Source organism: Phyllobates terribilis, unplaced genomic scaffold (assembly GCF_046119375.1).
Source record: "Phyllobates terribilis strain yellow unplaced genomic scaffold, ASM4611937v1 Scaffold_7__3_contigs__length_470593459, whole genome shotgun sequence".
Lineage (NCBI taxonomy): Eukaryota > Metazoa > Chordata > Amphibia > Anura > Dendrobatidae > Phyllobates > Phyllobates terribilis.
Window position 1 is genome coordinate 253747100 of NW_027362767.1, and position 19817 is coordinate 253766916.

The 19817-nt window shown below is 43.6% G+C and overlaps 1 protein-coding gene across 7 annotated transcripts in view; it reads right to left on the reverse strand.

The window, feature by feature from the left end:
- The window catches only part of CACNA1B (calcium voltage-gated channel subunit alpha1 B), a 517223-nt gene that overhangs the window by 72988 nt on the left and 424418 nt on the right, over nucleotides 1-19817 (reverse strand). For all 7 annotated transcript variants that reach the window (XM_073640296.1, XM_073640292.1, XM_073640293.1 and 4 more), the window contains one exon: nucleotides 5606-5722. In XM_073640296.1, the coding sequence (XP_073496397.1) occupies nucleotides 5606-5722 (117 nt within the window). The remainder of the gene's footprint in view (nucleotides 1-5605; nucleotides 5723-19817) is intronic.

The following is a 19817-nucleotide window of genomic DNA, read 5'->3' on the forward strand; positions in this document are numbered from 1 at the left end:
TCACTAGAAAAGACGACATGGGGAATTTGGGAATGGGCCCCCCTGACGTGATCTTAAGGGACCAATTTTTAGCAGGCCTCAGGGATGTGCAGCTGAAGCAGGCCTTGCGGGAGTGCTAACCCACGTATGACTTTTATAGAAGTGGGGGCGGAGGCACGTGTGAGAAAAGGAGATGGGGATGACGGCCCTGGCAGGGATGGTCTGGAGTAACGAGGTACCCACCCCGCCAGCAGCTGAACCGGAATGGGCTCGAGAGATGCGAAAGGAGATACAGGAGATGCGGGATGAATGGTCCAGTCTCAAGAAGACCCCTGCACCGACACCAGAGATACCCGGATCGATCGCCCCAGTTAGGGAAAGAATTGAATTCAGGCCCCGCCTTGCAGGAGAGTTCCGTAGAGAAGTGAAGCAGCCCTACACAGACAGAGACACGACCTGCTGGAAGTGTGGAGGCGCAGGACATTACGCCAGGGGCTGTGCTAGCTGAGGGCGGCCCCTGTCGCGGCAGCCGTTAAACTAACGGGCTCCGTGTTTGGGGGACACAGCCCGGAGCCTAAGGAAGGGGAAAGAAAAAGAGGAAGTCCCAAGGACCTAGTTTCCACCAGCCCGACTGTCTGGGCCGAAATAAGCGGTCAGGCTGTTCACTGCCTGATTGACACGGGATCCCAGGTGACTACGGTGACAGAAGCCTACTTTCAACAACGATTTCCAGAGATAATGCGGCCTGAATGGGGACCAGTAGTTAGACTCACGGCAGCTAATCAATTACCCATCCTGGTCGCAGGGGTGATATGGATGAAGATCCGAGTGTGTGGAAAAGATGTGGGAAAAAAAGGGTCGTCTTGGTTGCAGAGGGAACCGGAATTGGACCCCCGGTGACCCTCGGAATGAAAGTGCTGAAAGAGATCGGGCAAATCCTGATTAGTGAGCCGAAGGAGATTCCTCTAGACCGGTGGGACCCACGAACCCCCCAAAGGAGGGTTTTTCAACAATTAATTCGAGCCGCCCAGTCTCGGGAGACGTCGAGTGAAGGGAAGGTCCTGGGGAAAATAATAGTACCAGCAGCTACGGCGCTCACCTTACCGCCAGGACAAACTGTACTCACGTTATCCGCACGGGCCTGCACACCTCTTGAGGGGGTCAAAGTTCAAATAGAACCGACATCGATGGACAAAGTACCCCCCGGACTTCGGGTGGCTCGGACACTGGCCACCGTCCAGAGTGGCAATGTTATACTGCTGTGCGTTAATCTGGGCGAAGGTGATCTCACACTCCCTCCCAGGGCAGAAATAGCCCAGATTCTGGGAATGCCAGAGAAGTTGGTGCGACCTGATGTGGTACAGCTGTCCGCTGTAAGAGGAGACCCCTGGACTCTGGCGGTCACTATGCCGCCAGAATCTCACCGTGCTAGTGCGAAGGGGGAACGAAGAATCCTAGAACAAATGCGGGCTGAATTGACGGGACTTTCACCTTGACAGGTGCAGCAGGTTGAGGAGGTACTGGAGCGGTACCAGGAAGTCTTTGCTCGCCATGAGTATGATTTTGGTTGCACCGAAGCCATTACCCACGAGATTCCCACAGGAAGCTCTGCCCCAGTGCGGGAGAGATACCGGCAGATACTTCCCAAGATGTGTAAAGAGGTTAAGGAGATGCTAGCCCATATGTTACAGAATGGTGTGATATGGTCAGAAAGAAAGATGGGACCCTGCGGTTTTGTGTGGACTATAGACGATTGAATGCCTGTACAGAACGAGACTCTTACCCACTACCCTGAATCGAAGAGTCCTTGTCGGCCTTAGGGAAGGCAAGATACTTCTCCTCCTTGGATCTGGCCAGCGGGTATTGGCAAGTGCCCGTGGCCGAACATGACCGTGCGAAGACGGCGTTCATATTACCCATGGGACTGTTCGAGTTCAATCGGATGCCCTTCGGCCTGACTAATGCCCCCGGGATGTTCCAACGTCTGATGGAGAGGTGCTTGGGCGATTTGAACTTCAAGGCAACACGGATTTATCTTGACGACATAATTGTCTATGCCGCCACCTTCGAGGAGCACCTCCAGCGACTGGAGCAAGTACTGAGTCGCTTACAGGATCATGGCCTAAGGGTAATGCCCCAGAAGTGCCACCTGTTCCGCAAACAGATCAAATATCTCGGTCAAACTGTGTCCGGTGAAGGAGTCAGACCCACCCGGGAAAAGGTGGCCGCCATACAGGAGTGGTCTACCCCGAAGACAGTGAAGGACGTTCGGGCCTTCCTGGGACTTGCTGGGTACTACCGAAGATTCGTGAAGAACTTCACCCGCATAGCCAACCCATTGCTGGAGCTACTTAAGGGAATGCCGGCGGGCTCCAAGAATCGGGCGATTCGGTGGGGAAGCAGCCAGGAAGAGGCCTTCCGTGCAGTAAAAATGGCCCTGACCGAGGCCCAATACTTGCCTATGTGGATTTCTCCCAACCATTCATACTCCACAATCATGGGAGCCTACATGGTCTGGGAGCCGTGTTATCCCAAGCACAGGAGGAGAAAGAGCGAGTGATTGCGTACACCAGTCGCTCCCTTCACGACTCTGAGAGGAACCCAGATAATTATAGCTCTTTCAAATTAGAGTTGCTAGCTCTGGTTTGGGCAATGACTGAAAAGTTTGCAGAGTATTTGTCCAGGTCCGAAGTACTGGTGATAACAGATAACAACCCTCTGGCTCACCTGGAGAATGCGAAATTGGGGGCCTTGGAGCAGTGGTGGGTGGCCCGCATGGCCAGGTACCGGTATAAGATCGCCTACCGGTCTAAGGCAGAGAATACTCACGCCGACGCCCTCTCCAGAGTGACATATGAACGGCCTGATCATGACCGCGTGAATATTTGGAGGCGGATGAGGTCCCTAGCTTCCGAAGTTTCGTGGGACCGCTGGTCGCGGCGCAGGGACAGATCGGAGAGACGTCGGAAGAACAAGTGCTAGGGCAGCCAAGAGATGACTGGGTCCGACTTCAACAGACTGACAAAGAAGTTACCCAATTAAGTCAATGGGTGGCTTTGAGACAGGTCCCCAGTCGAGAGGAGAGGAGTACCCTGTCCCCGGGGGCGCTGAAAATGCTGGGACAATGGGAGAGACTTTGTTTGGGAGATGGGCTGCTGTACCGATGGGTACAGCTACCGCGAAAGTTCGGGATCACCTGGCAAGTGGTGATCCCAGAGAAGTTGGTCGGAGTAGTGGCTAAGGAGGCTCATGAACGAGGGGCTCACTTCGGACCAGAGAAGACATTTCAGACATTTCAGTGGTTGCAGAGGCTGGTGTATCACCCCTGACTGCGAGCAACAATAGAAGACACTTGTCGAAGACACTGTCACAGTTGCCCCAAGCCACGATGTGGATGAAGAAGAATTGTTTATTCTACCTCCGTTCTCCAGCGCTCGATTACCTGCAGTCCCCAGTGCAGGCGGCGAGGGAACACCATCGGTTAAAGCCACCGGGCAGGCGGAAATTGGGAAGTGACCCTGCACCCCCCATCGGTCAAACTGAGTTACGCCGGTCAGAACGGACAACAGCAAGAGTACCTCCTCACTATTACGAACAAGATCAGTGGCAACGTATCGTCCAGGAAGTAAAAGAATGTGAACATTTGGTGAACGAACTCTTGCCCGTGGAATGGCGAGTTAAAGGAGAGCGGGAGTGTAAGGGGGCAGACCGGGGTGTAAGTACTTTCAGAACAAGAGATCCGGAACTGCCGGAGCCGTGCCTCTGGTTGCAGGGAGAAGACAGACTGCGAGCACAGGAGTCAGGTGACCGGGAAGCTGGGGGCGTGTCCAGAGCCAGAGCTCAAGGGTCAGGTGACAGGGGAGCTGGAGGCGTGTCTAGGAAGAGGGAGAAAAAGGAGTTTTGCGCGGGAAAGCAGGGAGTTGACAGTTGGAGTGAAGCCCAACTAGAGGGAGAAGAGACGCAGGGTCCGTGGAGCCGAGCAAGTGAGGTGCAGTGTTATGGACTAGGGGCTCAGCGGGTCAAACCGGAGTCCGCCCGCTGCCGCCAGAAGACGGAGCATTGTTTAGGCGTCGAAACCAGAAGAAAACAACACCGGCATCAGCCGGCAACGGCCTTGTGGGGAACTAGAGTCAGCTAAGTGTAAAACTGCCGATTACAACCGTTTCGGCTACATCTAGCCCAACTGTGGATTGTCAGTTATAGCATATTACCTGCTACTTCCCTTGTTGTTCCCATATTTTCCCTGTTACTCCCTGCGTGGAGGTTGACCTTGTTACAATAAATTCCCCCCCGTTTATTAACCCTGTACTGGCTGCTCTGTGTTTCTGTGTCACTGCATCTAAAGTACCTGTGTCATATAAGCTCATTTGAGTGGTATTCACCACCAAGAGACAGTATGGACAATGTTACCTGGTGGAAAGACTTGTTTTGGCCTAGTGAGAGAGAGAGAGAGAGCAGGTTGAAGACGTACGAAAAGCTCCAGTGGAGGAGATGCTGATTGTTTTAATTGTGTATTTCTTACAGGAGTTCTACAAGCAAAAGGTAGTAAGAATAGGTTGTTATGGATGTTTATTAATGTTATGCCAATTTGACAATGCCAATTTGTATATAAAGTTATTCAACTTTTACCACTGTCTTAGAATTGGTCAGATTGACCAATTAAAACAAATGTCGAGGACGACAATCAAAAAGGAGGGAAGAGTATGACATGCAGATGTAGTGCTGTTGCTTCAAAAGCATCCAGCAACTAGAGGGGTTAACACAGTCACAGGAGACAGGGAGTGTTTTAGCAGCGCCCCAGGGGGATTGTGGGGAAGTTTACTGTCTGGCTGGAGCCGTAGAGAAAGCTGGTGTGTGATCTGTATCTCACAGAAGACAAAGGAGCACAATTCAGGTCAGGAGGGAAGCTAAACACAGGTCAGATAGACTCCCTGAGCTAACAATGTGGAGTATTATCAGGCAGAAAGATAAGGACTGGAAGGAATCATGTCATAGGGATCTTCTCCCTCATCAAATCCTCCCCCCCCTCCATCTCCCTGCAGGATAAAGAATGATGTGTACTAGTGAGTCCTTGTGAAGGAAAAGCCTGCTGTTTATGTATAGAAGTATGCTGCCAAGAGATCGAATCTGTGCTGAATTATGCTACTGAAAAGACTGATGTTACTGTGCCTGCTTTATGAGACTGTACTGTAATAAAGATTGTTGTTGTAATATCCCTGAATTGCACTGACCATGCTTCAGATTAAATTCCACTGTTAAACTGTTGAAAAAGACTCTTATCAGATGTGTCTGGTCAGCAACTGAATCTATCGTGTGCCTGAGAGAAGTTGCAGCCTATGGTCGCCCTGAGTAACGGTTCCCCCAGGATTCCAAAGAATTCATGTAACCTGTCTCGCCCTATCTGAACCTAGCGGAGTGCGTGTAACACCGGTATTAGTAATGTGGTGATATAGGCAAGAAATCACTAGACATGTGTTTTTGCATACAACTAGTCTCAATGTATCCCAATTCAGAACATACTCTATACCGATCGTGTCCTTACACTGCACTGCACACAGATATATACGATTGTGCATCAATGAAGCTTATGGAAAATTTCAAGTTAACCATTGCTATCTGAGCAAACCTTAAAAGACTGCACAAAAGTCCAGAGAAGTATGCGGATGGTGTAACCTTGACGCAACAGTTTAATCAACCGAGCTGCTCGAAAGAGTCGCAGGAAACTCAGATTGATGAAATTTTCCTGCAACAGATAAAAGATTTAGTAACTTTTTTTTTAGTTTTTGATTTGTTTGTATTAATATTGTTTTGTCCTTTTCCAACATGCTCCACCCAGCAAAATAAGCCAAGCCGACTTCACTTCATTCCATTATCAAGCACAGAACTTGCAGCTTGCTGAACACTTCAAAAACAAGGAGGGAAAATTTAGATACAATCACATGCAATCTGTCACCCTGCAAACGTATTAGTCGGTCATCTCAGACATCCACAAAGGCTTCCAAAGGCAGGTTGTTATTGTGGTTAGTTATGAGAAGGCTGATAATGTAGGACCAGAACAGGGATAAGAATAGAAGAGAGCAGGCTAAGGAGCAAAATGTGTGACATCACATTAGGATGATGTCCTACCCAAACTAGTGCCAATTCTTCTATGCTAGTTTTCAAGGATGAGTTGTTGCCATGTGTAAATTCTCACTTCCCACAATGAAGGTCAATGGATTCCATCGTAGCTAGTCTGAGGGGATTGCTCAAGCGTACGTATACTTGGGGATTAAGATTTAGGAAAGGTAAAAGTTAATGCTTCCACACACAAGAGTTATAAATTGGTCAAACACTCCTATTTCGGCAGGATCGGATGACCATTAATGGGTATGGTTGGCTCTTGACTATCCCCCATCAGATTATGTCAGGGGACAAACGGAATGTGCTGTTGGAATTCAATTGCCCAATCTTTTTGTTTGGGGAGATAAGCCACCGCCAGATGTTTCTGGCAGCGACTCTATCAAAGAGAATACAGAAGCGCTCAGCACAGCCTGTCATACACATTAGATGGCTGTTGGCCAAGAGATGGTTCAGCTTCAGCCGGTAGTGATCTCGGACAGCTCTTCTATACACAAGAACTTGTTCAGCCAAGCGCTCCTGTGTTCTCTAAGAGTGAGCAGTTGCAGACCTGTCTGGCGGCGGCTTATCTCCAGAAGACCATACGATCATCAGTCCAAAATCTGATATACTGGATAGATATTTCCCCTGAAAATTTGTTGGCTAAAGTCGTCTATGTTGGTGTGTTTGGCAGACTTTAAATTAATGTGTATGAGGAGCTTTAGTCTAAACTATATTTTTTATAAAGAGTCTTCATTAGATAAAGTCTTCATTAGACTGAAACTATCAACTTGGTACCATGAATGCCCTCCAACCAGACTCATAAAGTTATCATCTTGTCTGTGACAATTCAACTAAAATTTGTAAAGTTGTTTTTTCGTCTATGATAACTCAACCAACCAGGGCAGGTAAAATCATATTATTGTCGATGATCATCTTAAGTTTATATCTTTAAAGCCGGCCATATACATTCAATAGCTATGTCTCCTTACTTCTTCCATCATACACATGAACATTCGGCTTGGCCAAACATTTATGTGTTTCCAATATTGAAAGGGAAGAAAGCCGCTGCCAGACAGTGACAATCGGAGAACAAAAGGGTTGGGTGTTTGCATTAAAACTGCACAACACTAAAGACATCATCTGTTGGGGGAGAAGCGAGTGGCCTCCATACAAATTAGACTGTTGTCCTATCACACCACTATTGTATGGTTAAGATGACTTTAATGTACATAAGGGCCTTGAGTTTTTCTTTGGATACCAATCTTTTCTATCATTCCACGGGTGCATTGAAGTCTTAAAAATACTCGTTTTTCACCAAATATTACGGGAGATTAGGAAAGCGAGGATTGGGGAGTCTAAAAATTAAGCTATAAGGGCAGGACATGTTCACCGATTAAGCCACTAGTTGGGGAGTCTTGTTTGTCTGTTATCATTTCATGCTTTTCTCAATAACATCCCCCCACCCGACCACAGCTTAATGCGCCTCTCAGCCCCCAAGCCTATGCATGCTTCTCATACAAATCCCCTTCCCACGAGGTCACATAAGCTGAGTATTAAAAGCAGAAGCAGAGCGCACCCGCAAGCTACAATCTGACAAAAAAGCAAAAAGGAAAAGTGATTTGGATGGAGGATAGAACTGAGGACAATGGAGAATAAATGAAAGGTGAAACCAAAATGAATATGCAGCAGATTGAGGAGAAAGTCTACAGATTTTATAGAATGGCCCGAATGAATAATACTGTACTTTCCTTCTACATCTATTAGAAACAATTATAGCAATTAGATATCATATATTTATAATGAAGCTTAATTAATGAAATGTTTGTTACCATTTTTCATCATGGAAACCAGATGTTTTTGGAGCTCAAACCGAAAATCTACATGGCCAAATGAAGATAAAAAGCCAAAAAAACAAAGACAATTTTGATTGGCCTCCAACCAGTAGCCAGACTACTGTTGCAAACCACCGGACCTGTGGCTATCCGGATATGCTGGGCGCTGTAATTTTGCAACCAGTGGAGAACCACCGACCGGAGACCACAGTTACAGTACAGACCAAAAGTTTTAACACACCTTCTCATTTAAAAAATTTTCTGTATTTTCATGACTATGAAAAGTGTACATTCACACTGAAGGCATCAAAACTATGAATTAACATATGTGGAATTATATACTTAACAAAAAAGTGTGAAACAACTGAAAATATGTCTTATATTCTAGGTTCTTCAAAGTAGCCACCTTTTGCTTTGATGACTGCTTTGCACACTCTTGGCATTCTCTTGACGAGCTTCAAGAGGTAGTCACCGGAAATGGTCTTCCAACAATCTTGAAGGAGCTTCACTCTGCGGTCCAGCTCACCCCAAACCATCTCGATTGGGTTCAGATCTGGTGACTGTGGCGGCCAGGTCATCTGGCGTAGCACCCCATCACTCTCCTTCTTGATCAAATAGCCCTTACACAGCCTGGAGGTGTGTTTGGGGTCATTGTCCTGTTGAAAAATAAATGATGGTCCAACTAAACGCAAACTGGATGGAATAGCAGCTGCAAGATGCTGTGGTAGCCATGCTGGTTCAGTATGCCTTCAATTTTGAATAAATCCCCAACAGTGTCACCAGGAAAGCACCCCCACACCATCACACCTCCTCGTCCATGCTTCACGGTGGGAACCAGGCATGTAGAGTCCATCCGTTCACTTTTTTAGCGTCGCACAAAGACACGGTGGTTGGAACCAAAGATCTCAAATTTGGACTCATCAGACCAAAGCACAGATTTCCACTGATCTAATGTCCATTCCTTGTGTTCTTTAGCCCAAACAAGTCTCTTCTGCTTGTTGCCTGTCCTTAGCAGTGGTTTCCTAGCAGCTATTTTACCATGAAGGCCTGCTGCACAAAGTCTCCTCTTAACAGTTGTTGAAGAGATGTGTCTGCTACTAGAACTCTGTGTGGCATTGACCTTGTCTCTAATCTGAGCTGCTGTTAACCTGCGATTTCTGGGGCTGGTGACTCGGATAAACTTATCCTCAGACGCAGAGGTGACTCTTGGTCTTCCTTTCCTGGGGCGGTCCTCATGTGAGCCAGTTTCTTTGTAGCGCTTGATGGTTTTTGGGGACACTTGGGGACACTTTCAAAGTTTTCCCAATTTTTCGCACTGACTAACCTTCATTTCTTAAAGTAATGATGGCCACTCGTTTTTCTTTACTTAGCTGCTTTTTTTCTTGCCATAATACAAATTCTAACAGTCTATTCAGTAGGACTATCAGCTGTGTATCCACCAGAGTTCTGCACAACACAACTGATGGTCCCAACCCCATTTATAAGGCAAGAAATCCCACTTATTAAACCTGACAGGGCACACCTGTGAAGTGAAAACCATTTCCGATGACTACCACTTGAAGCTCATCAACAGAATGCCAAGAGTGTGCAAAGCAGTTATCAAAGCAAAAGGTGGCTACTTTGAAGAACCTAGAATATAAGACATATTTTCAGTTGTTTCACACTTTTTTGTTAAGTATATAATTCCACATGTGTTAATTCATAGTTTTGATGCCTTCAGTGTGAATGTACAATTTTCATAGTCATGAAAATACAGAAAAATCTTTAAATGAGAAGGTGTGTCCAAACATTTGGTCTGTACTGTATATATCATAAAATGCCTTTGTTTTTCTTTCCCTTTAAGTCTGGGAAAAAAATTGCCCTAATGCGGAGCTTCACTTTTAATTTCTGGTGGCTAAGATAACTAATGTTTTGATAACTCTTCCAAAAGATCTTACTTCCACTCTGTAATCACTAAATGGTCTTCTTTTATCTTTGGTGGTCAATGATATACAGTGGTTCAAGGGTTTAAAACGTCCAAATATTGACCTCTTTCTTTGGTTCACATTTGCCCTTGCAGAAAGCAGTGGATGGTAAAAAGAATATAGTACAAAGGTGGGACTAGATTTTACTTTTAGTGACTATACAGCTTATAATTGTTTAGGTAGAAGCCTGACTTTTTACATTGTTGATTCTGCCAACCAAAACTATGATGGCCTGTTCTCTCTTGATGGCAGCATTGCAGGCCTTATGTGTAGGGCTTTGGTGTCATGTAGCTCCTGCCTGCCAACACATATCAAGGGGTTAAGAGGTGGTATGGTGGCATTAGGAGGTGAAACAACAGAAGACATTAAAGTTGTAAAGTTATAACAAGATTTAACTTCCAGGAGCAGGTCTAAAAACCAATCTACAAGCCATTTAGGTTTACGGAAAATAATAGAAGGTATCGTTTTTACGAATATTATGCTAAAGTCTTGTTAAGTTTGACTAATATCTTGCATGCATTTATGATTTTGAGGGGGTTACTATCATAACCAAGTGTAACAGTCCTTTACGCAAAGTCAAGTCAACGCTTCTACTGCCACGCCGGGCCTGAAGGACTTTTCTTTTTTCTTCTTTAACATCATGGCCTAATGAATGCTCATCACTTGTCCTTATATTGCTGGTAAAAAGATGATTATTTTGTTGGCTTCAACCAATCAGATGGAAATACAGATCCACAGACCATGCTTCCCTTGTGGTCCCTCAATGATCCATCCACTTACAAGTTACATTCGCTGGATTTGCACCATGCAATGGCTGAGGTCACATGCAGAGGAACAGAGGTCACTATTACTAGGACGCTGCAGTATAAAAAAAACCCAGACTAAGAGATGATTCATTCCTCTTATATAGTCTGTCCCTTATTTATCTTTCCCATGTGAGCCCAATACTAGTTGACCGAAACCTTTCCACAGTGACCGCTGTCCCTCTTCCTCCTTGGGAATTACATTCAGGCTTTTGTAGTGTTTAAAGAGAAGGCAAGTGCTGAGCAACTGAAAAGTGAAAATAATGTAACCTCCTTTGTATCTTTCTAGCAGCAAAAATATTAAACTTTTTGGGCTATCAGGTTCTTTGCTTCGGACATGCCTTAATTATTAGAAGGGTCCCGTCATAACAAGCTGATCAAAAAAGTGTCCACCTGCTGGATCTCCCTAAATTAGCTATAATCTGTTAGGAAATCGGTGTTTAATTTCCGTGCAGCACCCACAGAGGTGAAAATAATTATTAGCACCTATTCAAATCAATGGGTAGTAAGTGCAATACAGGGAAGGTCCTCCATAGCAAGAGACACTTTTTGTAACTGTTGCCCATCCCAGTAAATGAGGCTCCATAAAACGGTACCTCCCTCTATTAACTTAGGCTTTCCTATTTTGTAAAATGGATAACGATGCTGGTCTAGCCGCATTTTTGTATAAAGTAGAACAATACGTAGTACTTAAAAGGTACCTATTATTTAAAATATTGTTTGATATGCTATGCCTTTAGGCCATTTTTACGCATTGCGAAAAATTTCCTTGGCAGATTTTGTCAGAAATCCGCAGCAAATCGGCAGACAGAATTTACAGGTGGTATTTAGTGATTTTGTTGTAGTTTACACCCTAATTTACTACTAAGCAGTGAATAGGGTAAAGTCCGCAAAAAAAACACAAGAACGAGCATCCTGCAGATTTGAAATCCGCTGCATGCTTTCATATTCATACTAATCTTTTTCCGCAATGTGTAAATGGGATTTTAAAGAAAAAAATGTTTATTTATATCATTTTTCTTTTTCATATGTACTGTACTTTAAAATTGCTGCGGATCTGTGGTGTGGATACTTTGCCTAAATGTGTTGCAGATCGGTGGGAATCTGGGTCCTGAGATCCCTGCTGGACTCCTAAAAGACACAGGCACTTCAGTAAGTAGCAGTGCACAGTTCCTGAATGAGAGCACCGACAGAGCAGTCTACGGCCTGTGTAAGTCTGCTGGATATTTAGCACAGTGGAGTGCGTCGAAGCTGGTAAGTGACCAGCCAAAATGTGAGCTGTAGCTGGGAGAGAGACCAGCCCGAGTCTCCCTCTTAATGGAGACTGCACGGGTCAGCTAAGAATGCTGTGCAGTCTGTGTGTTGGAGATTCAGAGTAACATGTGGAAGCTTCAGCCTGTTCAGGTTGAACACTTCTGTATGGCACTTCAAGCTGCTGGAGCTCAGGCTGAAGGGGATACTAAGACTGGTAGAACCAGACCTCTTCTGTATGTAAAGTCTGCTCCAGGAGAAAGTACTGGAATCTGTTGAAGGGATCCTGAACTGACATATGTGCCCTGCTAAATGAAACTGTTTATTTGCTGTGATACCTTTGTGCTCAGAAGAGGCTATATTTGAATCCCCTGGAGTTTTATGAAAACAATAAAACTGTACATGTTTGGACCAAACTGCATTGCCAGTGTCAACGCTACCTAATGCCTAGCTTGAGATCCCTATATCCCTATAGGCCCCATAGGCTTACTCTGAGCCTATACACTTCAGAATGCCCATGTGCTCATGCCGGAGCAGAATACTGCTGGTTGCCGATGTGAGCTCTTGGGAGCAATCTTGGATTGATTGGTGGGAATCTCAGGACCCGGACCCCCATCAATCTGCAAACATTTTTAGGGATAATATCATATAAAAAAATATAAAATAATAGTAAGATAGAGAATTTCCTTTTATATGTTTCCCTGCTTACAACCCCATACTTCCCGTATATGGCAGGACAAGACTTCCTAATAGTAAAAATAGCTGATCGTTGGGGTTTCCAGAGTTTCAAAGATAATTTATATCACTATTATACAGTGCTTTGAAAAAGTATTCATACCCTGTGAACGTTTCCACATTTTTTTGACGTTACACCTTTCGCTGCAATTGCTGCTGCAAGTCTTTTGGGGATGTCTTTACCAGCTTTGCACATCTAGAGGTGACATTTTTGCCCCTTCTTTGCACACTCACTCTACATCAGTGAGATTGGATGGAGATGTCTGTGAACAGAAATGTTCATATCTTGCCACAGATTGTCAATAGGATTTCAGTCTGGACTGTGACTGGACCATTCACACACATGAATATACTTTGATCTAAACCATCCATTATAGCTCTGGCAGTATGTTTAGGGTCGTTGTCCTGTTCTAAGGTGAACCTACTTCCCAGTCTCAAGTCTTTTGTAGCCTCTAACAGGTTTTCCTCCAGGATTGCCATGCATTTAGCTTCAACCATCTTCCCATCAACTCTGACTAGCTTCCCTGTCGAAGAAAAGCCTCCCAACAGCATGATGCTGCCATCACCATGTGTGACGTTGGGGATGGTGTTTTCAGGGTGATGTGCAGTGTTACTTTTTCACCACACATAGTGTTTTGCATTTAGCCGAAAATGTTCTAAGTTGGTGTCATCTGACCAGAGCACCTTCTTCCATACGTTAGCTGTGTCCCCCACATGACTTTTTGCAGACTGCAAACAGGACTTATCGCTTGATTTCAAAAATGTCTTTCATCTTGCCACTCTTCCATAAAGACCAGAATTGTGGAGTATACGACCTATAGTCGTCCTGTGGACAGATTCTACCACCTGAGTTGTGGATCTCTGCAGCTCCTCCAGAGAGACCATGGGCCTCTTGGCTGCTTCTCTAAATAGTTCTCTCCTTGTTAGGGATGTCAGTTTAGGTGGACGGCAATGTAGATTTGCAGTTGTGCCATATTCCTTCCATTTTTGGATGATGGATTGAACCGTGCTCCGTTAATGTTCAGAGCTTGGGCTATTTTCTTACAGCCTAACCCTGCATTACTCTTCTTCACAACTTTATCCCTGACCTGCCTGGTGTGTTCCTTGGTTTTCATAATGCAGTTTGATCATTAATGTTCTCAAACAAACCTCTGAGGCCTTCACAGATTAGCTTTAGTTATACTGAGGATAAATTATACAAAGGTGGACTCAATTTACTAATTATGTGACTTCTGGAGGCAACTGGTCACTCAGGATTATATTTAGGGGTATCAGACTACAAGGGGCTGAATACAAATGCATGTCACAATTTTCATATTTATATCTTTTAAATAATTAGATAATTTCTTTTACAGTTCACAAATACTTGCTACTTTGTGTTGGTATAGCACATAAAATCCCAATAAAATACATTTAGGTTTGTGGGTGTCATGTGGAAAAGTTCATGTGATATGAATCCTTTTTCAAGACACTGTATCTCTATTTTCTATTACTTCATGGACTTTTTGTGTGTTTGCGTATTGAATTCATGTCACTAAGCAGAAGAAATCCAATGTAAATTCCTCACCTTCTCTAAGATAAGCCTAAGTGTCAACCGTTACTAAATCCTAGTGATGGAAAGCACATGTAATAATCACCTTATTGGAGAGTTCTACATGTTCTCTCGTAATCTTTGGTGCTTTTAGGAATTTTTATTGTCTTTTAGCATTTTGCTGCTGAAAGATTTGCAGGTGAAAAGAAACCTATAAATTTGTTTTCTAAGAAAGCCACTAAAGGCATATGGTTAGGATGGTCTAAGCTTACGCCTCCTAGAATTAAAAAGGTTTCTCATCCAGATCCCCTATCCTATAAATTGAATTGCTCAGCGCTTTAACCACCTTCTCCGTCAAATCTGTAGCTCGATGCCCCATTCAAAAACCAAGCAAAGAAATAATAGAAAAGGGCAAGTTGCAAAAATATAAATCAGAAGGAAGATTGCAAAAATTCTAAAACGGAACCAACCGTATTCTAGGTATGATGTTGTCATGGGTGATTTTGGTGGTACACAGTACACAGGTGTTGAGAGTAATACAACATACAAAGACAGAGGGTGTTTTTTTGTTTTTTTTTAGGGGGGAGGGTTGAGATTTTCCGCAGTGTATGTTGATTGCGTTGCATGAGTCGGCAGGCCGTGAAACAAACGAAAAGGGAAAATAAATAAAGGACACGAACACGGAGAGATGAACACACACACAAAAAAGATGAGTCAAATTAAACAGAGCATAAGACAAATTAAATTTGAGAATATGTTGATTTGATTCACATGAATTACAAGTGGAAAAATGTATAGCTTTTATTTCCAAAACCAGATTCTGAACCCAGTTTACAATTTTTTTTTATAAAGAATTGCAGGTTACTAATTAGACATTGCTGCGGAAAAACATGAGGTTAATAGATCGAGGAGCTCCGCTCAAAATCGACACTTGATGTTCTGGCAGGAAAATTAGCTTAATATCTACTAATTTATAGATCTGCCTAATCTTATGATTGCAGTGTAACTCTAGTCAAGAAAAAAAAAGGTTTTTGCTTTCATCCTTGAACTCCATGAAGACACATGGATTCCCTTTACTAGGTCACTATGTCGTCATGGGTTTCTCAGAGGTTCTCCAACTTTCTTTGGACCTGCCTTTAAAATGAATCTGTCAGCAGGTTTTTGCTATGTAATCTGAGAGCGGCCTAATGTAGGGGCAGAGAGGCTGATTCCAGTGATGTATCACTTATTGGACTGCTTGGTGCAGTTTTGATAGCAATGCTACATCTACAGCAGCAGGATTCTACGAGGCTCAGCTGTGTATAACCCTGCCGACAGCCTTGATTGGCAGCTTCCTGTGTACAATGTCAGCAAGCTGCCAGTCAGTCCTGGGGGTAGGTTACACAGATTAGCTGGACTGCTGTGCACCTGAGACTAAAGGCCCCGTCACACATAACGAGATCGCTAGCGAGATCGTTATTACGTCACGGTTTTGGGATCGCTAGAGAGTCGTTTCGTGATCGCTGGGGAGCTGTCAAACATGCAGAACTTCCCAATGATTTTGGCCGCCCCAGCGATCTAATTAACGATCTCGGCGGTCGTTGGGACGCTTTCACACAGCAGCTATTTCAACGATCCACACCTTGATAGGGACTGTACTGTGACTCAGTCGAATGAACGGATATCAACAGCCCGGAGAATTCTGCTAGGATCTGCAATCCAGCACGAGGTCAGAAACAAAGGATGGAATCGCTATTCTGTTGCCTTCTTTATGCACGGCGGAAAATGAGAACGCTGTAGCGACCACCAATCGGGGACGAGGGGCGCGGAAAAGGCCAATTTATGAACACCTATGTGTCTCAGTTCTGAATCGCTAACGAGGTCGTTGATAAGGTGTCAAATACAGCGATGCACACTGCCCAGCGGGAGCGCAACGACCCAGGAATGGTCCAGGAAGCTTTGTAATGATCAGCGATCTCACAGCTGGGGCCTGATCGTTGCTACCTGTCAGACATAACGAGATCGCTAGCGAGATCGCTATTGCGTCACAAAAACCGTGACGTATCAACGATCTCGCTAGCGATCTCGTTATGTGTAACGGGGCCTTTAGTCGTGCAGTGATAATCTTCTGCTGATAAAACACTGATTATATTGAAATTACAACACACAGCCTAATAAGTGACATATCCCTAGAAGCAAGCTCACTTTCTCCATATTATGCTGCTATCATATTAAATAGCAAAAACCTTCTGACAGATTCCCTTTAAAGGACTCTAAACTTAAAAAAATGCATGAAAAAATTCCCACCACTTACTCCCTTCATTTCCTAATTTCCTTGGGTTCTCTTTTGTTTCATTACAATTAAAGCTTAGAAATATAAGGAGATGTTCTCTGTGTGGCCTAGGAAATCGGCATCTTTCTACTTTGTCTGATCTGTGCTTGATTGCTAGACAACTGGTTGCAGCAGGAGCCTCCCTCTTCTCCTTTGTTTGTAACAGGACAAAAATTGATTAAAGGGGTTTTCCACTTTTAGTCAAGTGGACCTCAAATGTTTACAGTCATATAAAATCAGGCGATATGGGGAGCATGTGAGGTACCTAATGTTTAATGTTGTTCCAATGAATCCAGTGATAATGGTCTTTCCTTTGTGAATTTTGTAACTCATACTAGTCATGAATCTATTGTATGCATCTTGTGTGAAATACACACGTACTATTTGTATATTTAGGTAATTGATGTATGACCAGAATGGGGCAGGTGTATGACGGGTTGTTAATTTTGTTTTATCTGTACTTATTTAAAAATGAATAAAAAAACTATCTAAATAAAATCAGATAGTACTTCTTGTCTTCGAGTTCAGCACCGGCCCTCTGCCTTTGCTCTGGTCTCTAACTTTTGGCTGTAGTGATGACATCATGCCTGGTCTACCTCAGTCGATTGGTGAGCTCTGTGATTGGCTGCAGCGGTCATGTTAGCTGTTGATATCATGTCACCGATAAAGCCAAATAACTAAGACCGGAGCAGTAGCTGAAAGTCAGTGCTGGATCTGAGTACTGTCTGAGTTTGTTATTCTACATGATGGGAAACATTTGGGGTTCACTTTTATAAAAGTGAAAAATTCCTTTAAGCCACATCCCTCATCTATTCGTAATATTAAACTGGAACAAATTCACCCATACAGTGGGTCCGGAAAGTATTCCGAGCCTTTTAAATTTTTCACTCTTTGTTTCATTCTAAAAAGTTCTTTTTTTTCTCATTAAAGTACACTCTGCACCCCATCTTGACTGAAAAAAAACAGAAATATAGAAATTTTTGCAAATTTACTAAAAAAGAAAAACTGAAATATCACATGGTCATAAGTATTCAGACCCTTTGCTCAGTATTGATTAGAAGCACCCTTTTGAGCTAGTATAGCCATAAGTCTTCTTGGGAATGATGCAACAAGTTTTTCACACCTGGATTTTGGGATCCTCTGTCATTCTTCCTTGCAGATCCTCTCCAGTTCCGTGAGGTTGGATGGTGAACGTTAGTGGACAGCCATTTTTAGGTCTCTCCAGAGATGCTCAATTGGGTTTAGGTCAGGGCTCTGGCTGGGCCAGTCAAGAATGGTCACAGAGTTGTTCTAAAGCCACTCCTTTGTTATTTTAGCTGTGTGCTTAGGGTCATTGTCTTGTTGGAAGGTGAACCTTTGGCCAAGTCTGAGGTCCAAAGCACTCCGGAAGAGGTTTTCATCCAGGATATCTCTGTACTTGGCCGCATTCATGTTTCCTTCAATTGCAACCAGTCGTCCTGTCCCTGCAGCTGAAAAACACCTCCATAGCATGATGCGGTCACCACCATGTTTCACTGTTCGGATTGTATTGGGCAGGTGACGAGCAGCGCCTGATTTTCTCCACACATACCACTTAGAATTATCACCAAAAAGTTCTATCTTCGTCTCATCTGACCAGAGAATCTTATTTCTCATAGACTGGGAGTCCTTCATGTGCTTTTGAGCAAACTCTATGCGGGCTTTCATATATCTTGAACTGAGGAGAGGCTTCGGTCGGGCCACTCTGCCAAAAAGGCCCTACTGGTGGAGGGTTGCAGTGATAGTTGACTTTGTGGAACTTTCTCCCATCTCCCTACTGCATCTCTGGAGCTCAGCCACAGTGATCTTGAGGTTCTTCTTTGGCTCTTCTCCCACGATTGCTCAGTTTGGCTGGACGGCCAGGTTTAGGAAGACTTCTGGTGGTCCCAAACTTCTTCCATTTAAAGATTATGGAGACCACTGTGCTGTTAGGAACCTTGAGTAATGCAGAAATTCTTTTGTAACCTTGGCCAGATCTGTACTTTGCCACAATTCTGTCTCTGAGCTCCTTGGGCAGTTCCTTTGAGCTCATGATTTTCATTTGGTCTGAGATGCACTGTGAGCTGTGAGGTCTTATATAGATAGGTGTGTGCCTTTCCAAATCAAGTCCTATCAGTTTAATTAAACACAGCTGGACTCCAATGAAGGAGTAGAACAATCTCAAGGAGGATCGCAAGGAAATGGACAGCATGTGACTTAAATATGAGTGTCTGAGCAAAGGGTCTGAATACTTATGACCATGTGATATTTCAGTTTTTCTTTTTAAATAAATTTGCAAAAATTTCTACATTTCTGGTTTTTTTTTTTAGTCAAGATGGGGTGCAGAGTGTACTTTAATGAGGAAAAAAATGAACTTTTTAGAATTTACCAAATGGCTGCAATGAAACAAAGAGTGAAAAATTGAAAGTGGTCTGAATACTTTCCGTACCCATTGTATACAGGATCTATTTAAGATACTCCATTATCCCTTTTTACATTTCTAGGTTGTCTGTTCTTTCCCAGGATGTCAGTAGCCTCCATCTGTACAAAATGGACCATCTGAATTGATGTCAGAGGAAACATTATTAAAGAAACCAGGGGAGACTTTGACATCACTCCATGCAGACCCATCAAGTTGTCATGTTCCAAGTAAAAGAGGTCAGGAGAACATTTCGAAATACAAGTAAGTTTTTGAAAGTATTTTTTTTTGGTCAGAGGTACATAGAATGAAGGATAAAAGCTGTAGGGTGTGAACCTACACTTTATATATTTCAGAATGAGTCTTTTACTATAGTTCCTACATATTCTGAAATTGTACACCTTTAGAAATACCTGTCCAAATGTTATCAATTGCTGAGGTGTGATGTAACACAAGCAGGGTAGATATACAGCCTGCAGCTTTGGTTAACACATTTTTGGGGTTTTATGTCAAAATTCATTTTTATTAAGTTATTTTTGGAATATACTTTGAAGAAATGTCGTTGCTGATTAGACTGAGTCGTACTGACAGATCCGAGTCGTCTCAGTGACGTCAGAAACAAATGAGTCACTTAAAATTCCCATATCACAGTATTGCCAATTATACTTTTTCCGTCTATGACCAATTAAATATTATTTTTCTTTCTAATTAGTATGCGGTGGATTGAGAAGTATATAAAATTAAAATGAAAGGGATTTTGCATGTGTCCACATTGGAAAGTGATATCACTCCACATTGTTGCTTTTTTTTAATTTGTTTAATGGGTTTATTCATTGGCAAATGTGAAGCTTTACAATCCGGAGTGAATACAGTTTCCTAGAATACATGACGTTTTT